At 36.6% G+C, this 17,278-nt stretch overlaps 1 protein-coding gene across 1 annotated transcript in view; it reads right to left on the reverse strand.

Moving 5' to 3' along the window:
- The window catches only part of PIK3C2G (phosphatidylinositol-4-phosphate 3-kinase catalytic subunit type 2 gamma), a 211,214-nt gene that overhangs the window by 76,975 nt on the left and 116,961 nt on the right, over positions 1–17,278 (reverse strand). Inside the window, exons 19-23 of the mRNA XM_082751635.1 lie at positions 10,823–11,003; positions 9,089–9,196; positions 6,753–6,845; positions 4,452–4,581; positions 2,123–2,259 (exon numbers count right to left, since the gene is read on the reverse strand). Of these exons, the coding sequence (XP_082607761.1) occupies positions 2,123–2,259; positions 4,452–4,581; positions 6,753–6,845; positions 9,089–9,196; positions 10,823–11,003 (649 nt within the window). The remainder of the gene's footprint in view (positions 1–2,122; positions 2,260–4,451; positions 4,582–6,752; positions 6,846–9,088; positions 9,197–10,822; positions 11,004–17,278) is intronic.

The following is a 17,278-nucleotide window of genomic DNA, read 5'->3' on the forward strand; positions in this document are numbered from 1 at the left end:
AAGCAAGCTTCTTTTTGGAAACTGACCTTTTATGCTCGTTAGTCTGCATCTATAATGCAAAAGTAACTGTTTAGAAATATGATGTAAAACAATTAATTGGACAAATTTCATTGTAAAGAAAGTGGGTTATTTTACACAATTGGTTTGTACCTACATTGGTCTTTTATTTCCAGAACTCAACTACATTAAATCATAATTGATGAAGTCTCACAATATTCCAGCCCAAAGCATTCAGCCCCATTTAACAGAAAGGATCTTCTAATCTAAAAGGATTTTAGCATCTTCTAATCTGAATAGACTATAGGATCAAAACACGTTCCATGTGGAGAAACCCAAGACAATGTTTAAACTCCAAACCAGTCTATCTGTCCTGTTTATAACCTACTTCTCTGGCAAGCACTTTTACATAGTGGAAATGTGTATTTTCCTGCTTCATGTAAGTAGACTGGCTCATTCAGATTTATCCCATGAATCTCTTTACAGTACTACATTGTATCACTGCTCTTTCTCAAAAACATGCCTACAACAGACATAGAAAGAAGTACATGGTAAAGCTAATGATATGCTCACCAGACACTCATAGATGGATTTCAAGTTTTCTGCTTACTTCAGAGAGAAGTATTTAACAGCTGTGGACTTTTCCTATTAGAAGAATATACCCAATTGCTGTCACAATACACACATTCAGCATTCTCTCTGAGGCGAGAGTTATTCTTGATTCAAATCATGACCAATCTTCTACCCCAAAGCGTAAGAAATGGGTCTTGTCTTTTTTTAATCTTACCTACTACAGTTTAAGAACTGTAAATGCAGTTCTTATTCAAAAGTCTTAATCTTACATGAATGTTAATGACAAAGTGATTCATTTATATAGAAACCAAAAAAAATCTTAAATTGTGGGCATTATATTTTTGGACAAAACCTACATTAGACAACATAAATAATTATTTAGTCATTCAGGATTTCCATGCAGACACAGGGTGCCACCTGCAATTGCTGATACAGGTGACAGCTCTGTGGAAGACATAGGCCATAGCATGAGACTTGTGAATTTTATGTCTAACTGTACTACTTACCCGCTTAGATGACCTTGGATAAAACACCTAAGCTTACTGTGATTCTGTTCACCCAACTGTAAAATGAGGATATTAAAGCTTATTCTGCATAAGCTTTTTGAGCACCTTAAACACAGTATTATATGAATTAAAAAAAAAAATAATTACTAAGTAAAAGAGAAAAGTTCATTCATCAGCAAATGCAAGGTGAATGTATAGTAGCAATTTTATGCATGTCCTATGCAATTAGAGCTGACTTTTTTTTTATACATTCAAGAAATCAAATGAAAATAGCTAGAAATTGGTTTTAGAATATTCTACTTTAATGGTACTTTCTACAAACGGTAGCAACAGCAACAAATCCATTTTTCAGTGAGTTACTAATAGCTATCTCAATTTTCAATTGAAAAGTTGGCTGCACATCTACCATAATAGTGTAAATTTACAAACCTGTAAAAAAAAAATAATTCTTTGAGCCAACAAAGAATGAATAGAAACAGTTCCTTTCAAAGGGAAACCTCTGCTTCTATAAATAAAATTTTAAATTTCTTGGCTCATGCATAATGCCTGGTTTCATAAAAACAGATGTATTACATGGGATCCCACAATGCGATGTGAAAAGCATGATCTTATGTATCATGTGACTAGGAAGCTTCCATAAAACAGCTTTCTAAAACTGTGGATATTGACATGGACATTTCCAAATACAGGAAATTCACTAAGACTTTGCATGGTTAATATAAAATAAAATGTTTAGAGAGCTGGACCTAAAAAAATATTTTGGAGCTCAAAATTTAATTTCTACATCAGCTTCTCTTAACTAGTATATTTCAAAATATCACTATGATACATTATTATAGAAAATGTGGTATAATGCACCTGATCCAGAGCAATATCTCTTTATAAAGAGAATGTCAATTTAAGCCAGTTCCCTGCTTTCTACATGTATGCATGTGACTTGCTTGTCCTGAATGTGAGTCACTTATTTTTGCTGCTTACTGTTGTTATGGTTTTTTCTTTTCCATGGTAAAGGATGAAAAGTATAATAAGGTTCATTACGATGTTACCTCTTGGTAACTTGATTCCAGCTGATGGTGATGACGGAACCATTTTTTAATTGTGTTTTCTTTCAATGGTCCTATCAGTCCAGATTCCCTGTGGATTTTGGCTAGTGTGGTAGCATCTGGCACCATCTGTACCAATCCTGGTCAGATACAAAAGAGATCACATGAGAAGCCCATAACTTTAAAAAGATATGATGACCATTAATGCATTTGCATATTTTTGGATCATCCTATGCAGAAAAAATGCATGCTTAGAAGCTTATGAAATAATGAATATAAATAAAATTCCAATCTATCTTCTTCATTCTTTTTTTTTGTTTTAGGAAACAAAAAACAAAGGTCAGTGAAAAGTAGCAGTTCCACAAACAACAAATATAAACACTAATACCAATATTGTGTACATAACTGCCTCAAGGTACCAACAAGGCCAACAATTTAACAAGTTTCAAAATGGGTAGAATATGTATACAAACAACAAAAATCTATTAAAAAAATCAGATCAGATATTTACTGTGAAATACGAAGTTATTTCATATGTGCTTATTGTCAAAAATGCTGCAGACTGTTCTCTGCAGTATATTAGACTGATCACAGTTGGGATACAGGATACTAGACAGTGCAGAAATTAGTCAGGTCCAAGGTGACATGTAACAGGTCTTTGAAATGTACAGAGAAGCCAAGCATTTTGCAATGCTTCATTTGAATCCTATGCCTCTACTGCATGTACTCATTCCTCTTTTGGAACCGAGACCTGGCTTGACAGACTTGTCACTGTACCTGTGTGTGGTTCTCTGGCACCTTACCCTGAAACTCTGCATTACAGGAAGAACTTCTAGAGATTTTAGTCGGTGACAGGCTCCCCTACAATACCATGCCTGGAAAGTGGCATCCTACCAGTTCTTTAACTGCTTTTCACATTTCTGTGTCTGCTTGAGACTCAAGTGATTTCTGTGTTCCCATGACTACACAATTGCCATCTTCTATCCCCCTGGTGTGGAAAATGTGGCCCATGGAGCAAGGTGATAGCCCAAGATATGGAAGACCTGTGTATACGTATGAACTTTAGCACATGCCCTGTAGTACCACAGGCATGTCATTTGATCCTTAACCATCAACAGTAAATCAGTTATATTAACACTATTGTAATTCATAAGGAAAGACATTGTGAGGGGAGTCACTGGGAGATTTTCTGCTACTATGGTGCTGAAAGGAAGAGACCATCAGACAGAATATTATTTGCAGATGTTCCCTGTATCTTTCTTAGTAAAATCAAATTAACTGCTCATATATCAAAGAGACTATAATATGTTCAGAATTAATATTCTTTGTGTCATTTGTGTTTGAAGAAGAAGCCTTCAGGCTTTGACTCCCATCTTTACAAAGAAGGGAGGAGTCTTTTTCAGGTCACCTTAACCACCTGCCACGTGCATGAGGTCATCTATACTTATTCCTAGGGTCCCTTTAGATCACTCACACTCTCTCATTTTCTCTGTCTCATCATAAAAAAAAAAAAATCATTTTATATTATTATATTAATATAAATATTTACATAAATATATTAATATATTATTATTTTATATAAAATATATTAAATATAATATTTTAAACATTTATTATTATTGGTAGTTTTTGTACAGAAGGTAATCTCAATATTTCAGTCTTCTTTTTGTGCAAGGATTATTTTCAGTAAAACATTTGGAGAGTCTGTGAAAAATAGTAAGCTTATTGCTGTAGGTAAGTTTTTTTTTAGCAAGCAATTGGCTTCCCTGCTACAGCTCTGCTCTAACAACCATAAAGGAGAGAAATAAAGCTTTCAGATGAGTCAGGCTTGCCCTAAGCAGCATTAATCGCAAGAGTAATATTTCAAATTCAACATTGCAAAGCTGTCATCACTTGTCTACAGGTACCTTCTGTAGCCACATGTTTCTAGGTTCATTTAAGCATCTACGTAGGATCACACAGGATTAAAACTTTAGTAGGTATGGACAATTTTCTCTAAGACCCTCTTTATGTGTGAAGTTACTTTTAAGAATGTGGTGCAAGCTGCTGATGTTGAAACTTGTGGAAAACTCTAGAATACAAAATTCATTGAGTTTGGAGAGCAATGAACATTCTGGATTATGTAGGTGTGAAATTTAGGGCCTGAGTAACCAAAGTTATCAGCTTTTTTTTTCTTTTTTTTTTTTGGGGGGGAGGGGGGAGTGAGGGGGTGGAAGTGGCAGATAAACAGGACACCCGTGAAAATAAAAGTTAAAGGGAGGATATTTTGTATTGCTATTTACATAAGATATGAATAATGCGATAGGGGTAATATTTGTAATCTAAAACTGACCTTGGTCTTTTCCTGTGGACAAACACTTATAAATTATCATTTGCATATCCAGTCCCTCTTGGAGCCAAATGTTGTCCATCAGTCGAATAATTTGCAGAACCAGCATATCTTGACGTAGATCATCGCCTATCTGTTAAAATAGCACAAGAAATCCAAGCTTCTCCTTCAATACCACACAGACATAACTTTGTATTTTATTTGGACTTTTTCCCACACCAAAATAGCTACATTCATTTTGCAGTAAAAGCCTCTTATTTTTCTTCAAAGTTGCTACTTATCTTTCTGTGTCAGGAAGAGGACTGAGTAGATGGCACACGTAGGCAGCAACAGTTTTGGCAGCCATAGAAATAGTAGCAAATGCTCTCTGATTAACTGCAGCCTTTCTGCTTATTTTTCATATGCAATTATTAGAGTTTGAAAACTTAATCTGGAGGTAGGATCCTAATTTAGCTATGTTTTAAAGTCTACCTAATGCTAGATCCCTTTTCTCAAATGACAGCATTTGACCTAATGTTAAGCTTCACAACTTAGAGCTTGAAGTAGACTGAAGAGGAATCTTATCATCAATTTATATTTTATCCATGACATGATTCATATTCAGTTTCAAACAGTAATGCAGTGCTGACTACTCTTCTCAAGGAGTCTGTTAAACAGTAATCTTAGTGAAATGGGGTTGTAATTGTAGCCATGAGAGGTAATGAAGAGACTATCTTCAACTGTGGCTGCGTAAATAGCCTGTGAAAACAAGTCCTGTTTTGTTTTTTGTTTGTTTGTTTGTTTGTTTTTTGCCTCCCCACCACCCCCACTCCCATCTAAAAGACATGTGCATGTGACTTATTATGTTTTGCACTTTTGTTATGTTCTTTTTACATAAGCATTCCAATATACAGACATTTACCGCCATTAAATGAGGGGTAGAGGAAACAAACTTATCTTTGAAAATAATAATAATAAAAAATCTGTTTCTTTCATCTGAAGGTAATCTTGACTCCAAGTAATTCTTCTCAGAACCTAGACCTGAGAAAAATCTTAGCCTCTCCACTTACCTGTTCTCCTACCCTCACATACACAGCAGACAATTTAGTATAATAACAGTGCTTATTATTTTATCTATGCATTATCCACCATGAATGAACAATTGAACTACAGTTCAAATAAAAGATGCTTTAATACAAGGGGTTGCTGTCAGGAAACGATGACGTCAATGACACTGCTCCTACAGCAACTGGACAATTGGTATTTCTGGAACATTACCAGGTAGGGGAAATGCTGTCTAGGTAGAACTAGCACAAATGTTTAAATGCTTCTTTGGGAAGGATTTGCTCAAGTAAGAAGGAACCTTCCTATTTAACATTGAGTCTCAGGTAAAATAGTACAAGAAGCAGCTTTCTGAATGTTCAGAAAACAAAACATTGCTAGTCTCCCCCTATCATGCCTAGAGACTATGCTTCTAATTCCTGAGAATCATAACTGCTCTGAAAGTCAATTTCATTCTGGACAGCCTGCATGTTTTTTATTAAATTTATTTTTATCAATTTTTAGGCTTCTGGTTTGGAACATGACACTGCAAAATATCTAGGAATAATGTCTTTGGCAACATGAACCACTTTGTATCCATCAGACATTTTATGATCTTCAGTGTTCTTCATCTAAAAACAACATCCATTGTTAGGGAACATTTTTACTCTTTTGAAAGAGAAGCAATTTTAGATTGCACATATTGTCTTTTGCTGATGGAGAAGCACTGTCCTGAGCTCTGAAGCTCTGAAAGTGACTATTTGAAGATAAACTAGAGGAACTCTGGATTAATTACTCCGACTAACTCTACTAAAACAGAGCTCCTCTGCTGTCCTCATCATCCCCATTCCTCAGCCCATTATCCCACACTCTCTGATAGGATTGGAATTAGATTCTGTCCAGCAAACTCTGTCTTTAACACTATAGTATTTTGATTTTTGGGAGTTGGACAAGGTTACAGGATTCAATCATATTGAATAATCCCTTCTCTGACTTTGGTGTGGTAAATAAACTAATATAAACTTAATATTTTAACCTGGTTTTCTCCATTAAGGAAAAATAAATGCAAGAAGTCACTTGATTATCTACTGATCAAATGTTGAGTACTGGAGTGCATTTTCTGTTCATATTCCAATGAAAGTCCTCGTGTCAAAAATAGTGTGAAAAGTGAACAACAGAGCCAAATCAAACATTATCAGTCTCCAGATTTAAAATATTAATCAGCTGGATTTCAAATCAACCTTTTACATACAAAAGGAAGTGAGGATTAGAGGAATAACTTACCTTAAAAATAATATTGATGTTTCCACTTGGAGTATTTGCATTGATGAAGGAAATTTTTAATGGAAAAGCATTGGATGTAAAATATGAGCATGACTTCAGGGAAAAAAAGGTGAGAGAGGACAACCGAGTCACATATAAAAAACTTGAGGTTAATATAATAACTCCAAAAAAAGATATCATCTTTAAATGCTTCTCAGTATCTCTAATAACAAAAATAAATAATTACTAATATTATTGGCTATTTTGTTGGTTCAGGAAAACAAAAAAACTTCTTTATCCACTGGCAATTTGTTCCACTCCATAATCAGATAATATGAATGGATGATATTTTACATACTGTTTTTTATTTTAATGCAGTCCTATTAATACTAACATTTCGCTGGGATTTAGTGGACAAAAATACATAAGACTTATCTAATCAGAATCTGCAATACATTGAAAAATCTTTAGTCCTTTTTTTATTATTATTAATATTTTTCTGCAAAGGAATTACAAGGTCATACAATCTTTACGGAAACAAAGAACCTGTTAATTCCAGTGGTCACCTAAGTCTGGATGAGGATACGGGAAATTCTGAAAATCCCAACCTATTTTATGTGGAATTTATCTTAATTAAACATAAACTCTGACCTTTCATTCCCGGTAGCTCCTTCCACCTGAAGATCTGAAAGGCCTTTAAAAAGCATTAATGAGCCAAAAACTGAAAATCCTTTGTGTTAGGCTAGTATTATTATCATCATTATAAAAAGGGGAGAAAAACCAACAACACAACCAAAGACAATGGTAAATTAATGGTTTGGTTTCTAGAGATAATGAGCACCCCACAGCAGCTACTGCTATGCTTACTTGATGGAGAACAATGGAGGCTAATTTGAACAAAAACACTACTAGACACAGCTGTCTATTCCTTTCCAACTAAATATTTCAAAGCATGGTACACACATTCAAATATCATCTTAGCCACACCATACTATTGCAACTGCTGCTATAGCTATTATCAATGATGAAATCTTGACCCCCTATGGAATTTTGACAATTGAAATGTCTGAATCTGTACTTGAAAGTTTACCGTGATATAATGCATTAGTGATAAAGCTGGGCTGCTAGTAAAATCAATAGATATAAAAATTTATTAAATTTCAGGTTACTATAAGCATTTAAAATGTTAGTTTGCATGCTTGTACTGATAAGTCAAGAAGATGCAGATATTTATAGAATGGCTTAAAATGATGTAAGAAAAAGGAAAAAATATATCTTTTCAGATACTTATATTTAAACAATTTGTATATATCCAGCCAAGCTTGTGCTGTATAAATAGCATGATTGTATGCTGAGATATCTTCCCATTAGTCAATATTTCCAAAAAGCCTGAAAGCAGTGAGAAGCAGCAGGCTTCAAATTCTTCTGACTTACATCATCCACAGTTGACCCAAACCTGTGGGTGCTGGAAGACCTCTGTTCTCTGAGAGATCAAGGCTGAATAGCAATTACTTGGAGAATCACAGGTCAAAGACAATTGAAGGGATCAGCACCTTTTTAGAATCAGGTCCACTGTGGATAATGAGCCAGAGAACAAAAATAGAGCACAAATTGCTGTAATTAGGAACCTATAACCGATAATATATACAAGTCTTCAGGTTTGTTTTTCCTTGCTGCTGGGTACCTTTTTTCTTTTCCAGAGCTGGAACAGCTTATTTCTAGCATAATATTGATTATGAAAACATCCTAAACAATGAATAACTGAGTCTTAGCACTGTGGTCAAAGTCAAGTAATGCTAAACAGCATTAAGGTTTCCTTTATTTACAAGTCACTTTTTATAGGAGTCATAGACGCATGTGACTTACTCTAAATATTTAATATTTTAGCAATTCTCAGTCATGTGCCTGGTCTTACTGAAGCAAAAAGAGCTAGGTCTAGATCTTTAGCAGTTCCCATCTGTGACAGGGAAGAATTTTAGATGAGAAAAAAACTGCCACTAGGAGCTACATGGATAGAATAGAAACCAAGTCTCAGTTTCAGGGAAGGCAAGTGCCATTGGCAATCCCAATGCCACAGCAGGGCAGCAGAGCTGGGAGCAAGCTGCTGAGTTTGAAGTATGTGCTGCTGCTGCATGACATGAGATTTACAAGCAACACCTACCCCAGCAGTTTCCTGCACCTCTATCTCCAACAAAGGCCCCTGGTTTCAAGGGGATTAGGCTAGATGTCAGTTTACCAGATGACTCATGCTAAATACCAGTAGGATTATTTCCCAGTCAATGCATCAATTTATTCCCTCTCCCCCTTTATATTAAAAAAAAAAAAAGGAAGTAATTCATCATATGAACTAAACTTACATCTGCTTCTATGCCTTGCACAACAAGTGCAGGATTCAGGGGAAGTCGACAAACCTTTACCTCCTGGAAGAACTGCTGAAGTCTGCTGAGTTCCATCTTTAACACCTCCTGCAACATGTGAATCATTATGGCACCATGAAAGAATATAACACAATTTTTTAAACTGTCTACTGTCTTGTTATATTATAATTAAACATAACATTTTAATTAAAACTTACACAAGCAGATATTGATATCACAAGGAGGAGTGGTTTTAAACTAAAAGATGGGAGATTTAGATTAGATGTTAGGAGGAAATGCTTCACTCAGAGGGTGGTGAAGCCCTGGAGCAGGTTGCCCAGAGAAGCTGTGGATGCCCCATCCCTGGAAGTGTTCAAGGCTGGCTTGGAGCCCTGGGCAACCTGATCTAGTGGGTGGCATCCCTACCCATGGCAGGAGGGTTGGAACCAGATGATCTCTGAGGACCCTTCCAACCTGAGCTGTTCCATGATTCTGATTCCAATTCTGATTCCAATTCCAATTTCTAGTACACGGAACTAATAGTATCCATGTAATCTTATAACAGCTAATAAGGTTACACTGAGGTACAGTTATTAAAAATAAAAACTGTAATTTTATTTCACCTTAATGCTTTCACTACCTAGGTGCTCTACCAGTCCATGCTGTTATGTAGGTTCAGATTCAGAGCCCTTTACTAGGGTATCCACCAGTGCTGCTGCACCTCATGTATTTTTTTGCCTTTTTGGACTTTACAATTTGTTGCCTGAACACTGTGATCTCCCTCACATAACAGTAGGTGTGTTAACTGCAAGTGTCACAGCAACCACTACAGCCTTGAGATTAATCTTTATCATTTGAAATATACATCAGTAATGTATAATGCATCACTACTATTTATATTTCTTTACATGGATTTTTCCCTTTGCAAATAGGTATTTTTTCTTTTTACTTCCATGTTTGCTTTTCTGCTTTTAGTAGCAATACAGAGTATTCCGAAAAATCCTTTGAAAATCTTTGAATCCTTAACAAGGCAATAAGAATTCATAACTTTCATGATAACTAGCAGTGGCAGGAATATTTTTATCTGGCTTTCTGGATTGCCTCACTAAGATCTCAGCAAGAAAGTGTTTTACACATCAGGTATGTAACAACAGCTGTTTTAGAAAATTAACACATTTCAATTGGAAATGTACCTATGCAATATGAAAACTGTACCCACTGTAGAAGACTACAAGCCTTCTACTGACAAGAATTCTGGTGTATTTGAGATATTAAGTACAGGCCACTTTGATTGTCACCTTTAAGAAATAAGAATGTTCAATGTCTCAATGACAACTTTCAGCAAAGTTTTCAAAAAACACTGCACCTCCACAGGAGACATATTTTGGGATGAGATGTTGAACGTGAGTCCTTTCAGTTCAAAGTTACCCAGGTTTGTTGTCATTGTTTCTGACCTCATCCAAATCTAGGAAACTATGGATGAAAGAATTTAAATGGTTTAAAGGAACTGTTGATCTCTAGAGCATTAATGGTAAGAGCATGCCCATTAAAAATGTGTATTATCCTTGTTTTTATACCTGTCCAAAATTTTAAAAATTTTAGTCAAATCTTAGGTTTATCTAAATAAAGGGCACTATAGGCAAGAGGTGCCACTTTGGAAAAAGTAAAATTACCTTGAAAAACTTAGATAGAAGGGGAATTTTTTTATTATTATTTGTATTTTGTATAACAAACCTTTCTTTTTGGGTCACTGGCAGCTTTTACTTTTTCAGCAATGTCTTCCAAAATTCTAAGAAGTTTCCCCTCCTTAGAAAACTCATTGTTCAGGGCTTTTCCAGCAGAGAATTGGAAAGCAGCCAGTAGTTTCCGATACCAGATTTTGAAATGAACTTCATTCTGTGCATTCTTCAACAGCCTGAAGGGAGGAGGAGGAAAAAAAAAAAAACCACAAATGAAATCTGTGTATCTAAAACTGATTTTTATTTTATATCACTTCTAGCAGGAACAATAAATGCACTCCAGACTAATCTGTATTTGGTGACTTTGTGCAGCTTAGCAACAGAGAATGAAAAAAAAAAAAGTTTATTTGTTGGCAGTACTCAGATCCCAGAACTAATGAGATTTCAAATGTTTTGAATCAATAGGAACCTGCCATTTCTTATTGTCTATACTGCAGTGCTTATATTGCTCCTCTTTTCTGCAAGGAAATTTTACAAAGTGAAAACATATTTTTTTGTTTGTTTGTATTTTTGAAGTCCAGTTTTAAGTGTATATTCCTAACTTTTTTTTTTTTTTCCCCTTCGGCCAATACACTTACACAATCAAAGATATCTTTCAGCAAGGAGGTGCATTTAAAGACCATTTTAGTTTCAGCAGTATCATCAGTTCCAGAAGCTTTCACTATTTTAAGTTGAGGAGACATTTCTGAAACTGGAAATACTTCTGATAAGAGTGAAATGAGACCACTTTATTCCTTTTTTTTACTGATAGGTGTTGGTCTAGAGTAAAAATCCAGCTTTGAGTTTTACTGAAGTTTGTCAAAGCTTTGGAACTGGAGTTATTCCCTAAATAAAAGTCAGATGTAAAACCAAAAACATACTTATTTTTCCATAGATTTACCATGCAGTACTCTCTAATTATAAGTTCATTTGGGCCAGTAAAGCTGTGGGGTTTAGGTTTTCGTAGTTAATTTAATTGATCACTGGGGATTTTTTTCTTGATGAGGTCCAGAGTTTTTGTACACCTTTAATTTATTTTTGTAAGCATAGATAGAATCACCAACTTCATATTGCCACTAACATCTTGCCCATTACATGGGATTTTCTTTCCCTAAGGGACTGATGGACTGCTGTTCATTGTTGTTGCTGTTGTTTGTTTGTATTTCTGAACATCCCTCCCTACAACTTCAATCTTAAGAAATTAATTGAATCCAAACCTTAAATTTCTTATAAATGCCTGCATTTTAATGCAGTTTCTCTTAGCCGATGAGGTTACTCAAACCTAACAAATAATTCTAGTTTTCACAGGACAGAAATTAGAGAAGTTGACTTTATAGCACATCACATCTGACTATGTCACGTAACAAAAAGTAGGCACATGATATATCAAGCACTGATATTTAAAGGTAAAAAAAATATAATGACGATAGACTCTGGCTTCTACAAATCATTTATAAGGCATTAAAATATGATGATGACAGCTCATCCATCTTTTGGTAATGAGGGATTCCTACCACCTTTCATAAGGCAATGATCATTCTGGGTCCTCTTTTCCTATATAACTCAGTGCAGAATATTATCACCTACTGGTCTCTGAAAAGCATTTCCTGTTACGCAGAAACTGTGAACGTCTAAGGGTTTGGTAAGTACTGAAAATCTCAAAAGTATGCGTGGTGTTTCTGTCAGAAAAGCCTACACATGAAAGTGAAGATGTATGAGAAGTTTATCAACAGCACTCTCCAGGGGAGATTAAATGACATTTCTTTCTGTAGTTTGGTAAAAATAGATAATTACTTTTTGAATCATCAAAAAAATAAAATAAAATTGTCTTTGCAGTGCCTGGTGGAAGGGAAACCCCAGCACAGAGACAGCTGTCATACCCTGAACCCTCCACATACAAAATATAGCTGAGAGCACAATCATATATGGTGGCTGATAAACTAATTCCTCCAGATTTCTAGAGCATTAAGACCAAGTTTCCACAGAATTCTTTTGTGTTTTTGCTTAAATGTAGATAGATACCTTGTGCCATTTTAGCTACCTTAGAAAATCCCATTTGTCCTCCAGTTGCTGCCTTGGAAAGGCATGGGTACACTGGAGGCAATATCTCATATGTGCCAAACCCATGCAGATGTCTCAGACACCCTATGCTGTGTAAAATGGCCTAAATTTGGGCTACTGAATCCCACTCTGTAGTGGCCTTTTTAGCTCAGCTGTAGGCAGATAAAGTGATTTAAAATAAAAACATACTCTGTCCATTTCAACTGCAAGTCAGGAGCATGCTTGGTGATTATTTTGTGAAGAAAAACATTACTGGTTCACTCCAAACTATCAAACAGGCAGGAATTTTAGTTTACTGAAGCAGAGCCCAGCTTAGCCTCAGTCTAGATAAACAGCTTGCATTTCCCTTGGAGCACAGGCAGAATGAATTTGTTCATTTCTGCCCCACAAAAACAAATGCAGGCGGACCTAAAAAAAGACTATATCACCATGATCTATATTTTGAGTTGGCCAGATTACACCAGTGCAAAATCTCTGTACACAATACACTTGCATACTGAATCAGCTCCTGAACATTTAAGTCACATTCGTTCACCTAGTCCATTTTTCACAGTACATATTTATAGAATCCAGAGACACTACCTTTTCATGTTTGAGATATCCCTTTTATCCTCTCAGATATACAGAACACTAAAATGACTTTTATTTCCCTAAAATGAAAGAATTTCACATATAGGAAGCAAAACAGCAAAAGCAAAACGCTTTCCTATTTTAAACAGAGCTACTTACTCCTCACAGAACGTGGAACAACCTAGCAGATCCTTTTTTTTTTTTTTTTTTAATTATTATTCTTACAGCTAATCATTCACATAAAATAAGCTTGGATGAATTTTCGTACATACACATGATTTATAAATGTATTTTCAACCTGAGGGAAGACTATAAGCCAGATTCAGATAGCTTGTGCAAAAGGTGTACATGAGGACAGAGGATGGATAGAGACCGAATCCTGTCAGATGAGCTTCTCGAGCTCAAGCCATGTGGGAAATTGAAGCAGCCATAGTGATCTCTGTTAAAATCCACTTCCTGCCAGCTGCAGTCTGACACACACTCTGCAGGCTGAACCCACATGGCAGCTTTTGACAGTCCACGTGCTTCCCCAGCAACCTCATGAGGGACTTGGCCTCAGTACTCTGCACTCAAAGTACGTCTGGTGACTACAGTACAGGCAGGTCAGCTCCCTTCTGCCTGCCCATTATGGTAGGTACTCTTTTAAAAGCATGTAGACCTCAATTTGTAAAATGATTTGAATTAAGTGGGTCTGACTTTTATATCCATTTCATAAAAGTAAGTCCCAAGGAGGATACGAAGGCCAGCTGTTAATGTGATGACTCATTATAGGCTTTGCTTAAATGTTTACTCAACAACTGAACAAATATGCAGTTGTAATTCTGTCGTCCCAGTTTTCTGGCCCACACATCTTCACCCTGTCATTGCAAAAGCTCAGCACAGATAGGGAAGTCTGCAACTTCTGAGGTCACAGGATGGAGAAATACTCACGACAGTAATGAAATTTTCTAGTTAGGACTTGACGCCTAGCTGTGACAGAGGAAGACTACATCAGAATGATTTAAAACTCAAGGCTGCCAATAAGGAAATAGGTAAAGCTTTTATTCTTTTTATTATTTTTTTTTTTCATGACAATTTTCACAGCATTCTGCAATACAAAACTCAATATAAAATCCTGCTTTATGCCAGGCCTAGACATAGGATCTTGCTCCTAACAGCAGAGAAACAACCCTCACTCTTCAGGGTTCTGACTTGAGACAAGTGCCTTTGCTCTCACCAAGGCCAGGGGAATTCTGATGTATTGTCCAGAGGCCACTTTCTGGGAAACAGCATAATGGGTCTGGAAACAAAATGATGCTGACTTGAGAGCTAGCAATGAAGCCATCTAGACTGCCTACATTTAGCAGCAGTCAGAGGGTCCTGGGGTGCCCTGAGAGTTGCCCCTAACATTGTCCCGCAACCAACCGCTTCTCTTCCTCTCTGCATTCACCCATTCCACACCTGCAAGGTGGCTCAACCCCCCTTTTATGGCACCTGAAACTGCAGAATTATGTTTTTGTGTTTTCCAGGAAGAGAAAATCAGGAGTGCTGGAGAGATTTTTGCCACAGGGCAGAAAGGAAGGTGGGACTGAATCATGCTGAGTTGACTCCTGTGACAGAGAAGGAGAAACAATGCTACAACCAGCAGTTATGAAGAAAAGAGAAATGAAAAATAAAAATAATGAAAAAAATAAGAATTAATAAAAAGGAGGGAAAGGAATAGGATGTTGTGGATCTTATCGTCAAAACGGGTTAGCTGGCCACATTCTCCTATTCTGCTGTGGGGAAAGGGGAAAGCTGGTGCCCTAATGGCTTTGCAGAAAACACAGACTGCTCTCTGGATTGGAGCTGGCAGACAAGTGAAAGAGCTCAGGCAACTCTGCTGCTTGAACATCTAGTCCTTGTCTCCTTCAGAAATAGGAGGATGATGAACCAGAGAGCAATGCATGACAGGACAGATTAGCTTGCAGACCATTAGGGCACACTGTAGCAAGAGAAACACAAGATGCAGTGTCAAAGCTGGAGTATTGATTCTTGTTAATTCATGTTTCCAAGTGGTGTCTGGTATTACTACACAAAAGCTGTACTCTCCAGCACACACACTGCTCAGACTTTGCTCAAGGTGTTTTGAATTCAGAGAGACGCCATGAAAATGAGGTTCCTTAGGGTTTCATGGGCAGTGCTGAGGCCCTTATTGTCATTGGCCAACTTGTGGTAGACTTGACCAAGGAAGGCAATATGCTTTATTGTGGAAGTATATTTTATGATTTTTTTCTGTTTCACTTGGCAGGAGGCAGGACAACCCACAGAGGGAGAGAACATTAGTACAAGACTTTGCTCATTATAGCAATAGTTATTTTAAAATGTTTCTCTGCAGCCCTTTGAATCAAAGACTAGCACACAAACTTTCTCCACAGACGCACAACTTCCATGTCTAAGGTTTGCCATCCAACATGATTTTCATTAGACATCTTGCAATATTCCTAAATTCTCCTTACTGCTTTGTAGTGACATACAGGAATGGACCACACCTGCAGCATTTGAAGGATTTAATTTTTATATGCTTGAGCACATTTTACTGTTCGTGCTCTTAAACAGGAGAGTAAATAAAAAGGTAGTTTATCAGAGGGGTTGAGCTTAAATCCCACTGCAAGTTACTCACACACACGAGGATGAGAGAAAAAAGTAAAATGTGCAGTTGAAATTTAGTACCTCCATCAAGCCAGCGATGAGCCATAAGGATGACTAGACAATTGCTGCTATTAATTACCCAGTTGCAAACAAGATCTTTTCTTAGTTTTCTTATTTATCTCCCCAAGATTATATTGCACAAGGTTTTTACTTCCCTACTAGTGATAACAGTAATAGTTCCTTTGATAGGGATATCAACATAGCAAATAGTACACAGACACTATGAATTCCAAATAATTCCAAATACCTTTAACAACTACCCATCATCCTCCATCCCCCTACTCCCACAACTCCCCTATTCCTCTGCAGTATACAGCTAAGTGTACTGAATTAATCTTTGTCACTTGCTAGCTGGTCCTCTCAGGCATGACTTCTTCAGAAACAGCCAAACTCTAAGGCAGCAGAATGCCAGGCTGGCAAATATGACTGTGTCTTTTCTGATGACTTTGCCAGTGTCTAGGACAGATGATTGAACTTGCTGATGCTCTGAGGAACTTGTCTGTAGGATGGCAGCTATTGCTTTAGAGGACAGAAAAGAACATTGCACATATTGCAATGTAATCTCTGTTCCCAACTGCATTCACATCTGTGAGACGCGCACTCCTTCACTGGACAGCAAAATTTGATTTCATTTACCTTGGTGGAAAGCCTTAAGGTGGCTCTGTTCTCATGGTCCTTTATTATATAACAGAAATATACAGGCTACCTCCACTGACTTCCTTTAAAAATAGATACAGAATAATACCTGTCTTTTCTAACTAACCTCACATTTTAAGAAGCTTTGATTTAGATACTACAAGTCAGAAAAGAAAAAAACAGAAAACAACAGCACCATTCTGTGTATACCTATTGTGGTATGTAAATCAGCAAAGCTATAGATGTAAAAATGAACAACTGAGAAGCAAAAATGCCTAACATATTGAGAACAATGCAATTTATGCAAGGAAGGCTGGAGAGCAAAGTCAAGAAGGCAAAAGAGTTAATGTAAAACCAGGATGGAAGGGTCATAGCACTTCTCCCAAATGACCGTGGAACCACACATTTTCCATAGCTTTACAGAAGCACCTAACCTCTCATTGGTCATTCACTTGACTGGAAGGATCAAGATTGAAATCCCATTCACTCTCCCCTTCTTTGAACAAGTTACAAAGCCAGAAGAAAGGGGGAGTTT

Source organism: Aythya marila (assembly GCF_965140915.1).
Source record: "Aythya marila genome assembly, chromosome: 1".
NCBI classification, from domain to species: Eukaryota; Metazoa; Chordata; class Aves; order Anseriformes; family Anatidae; genus Aythya; species Aythya marila.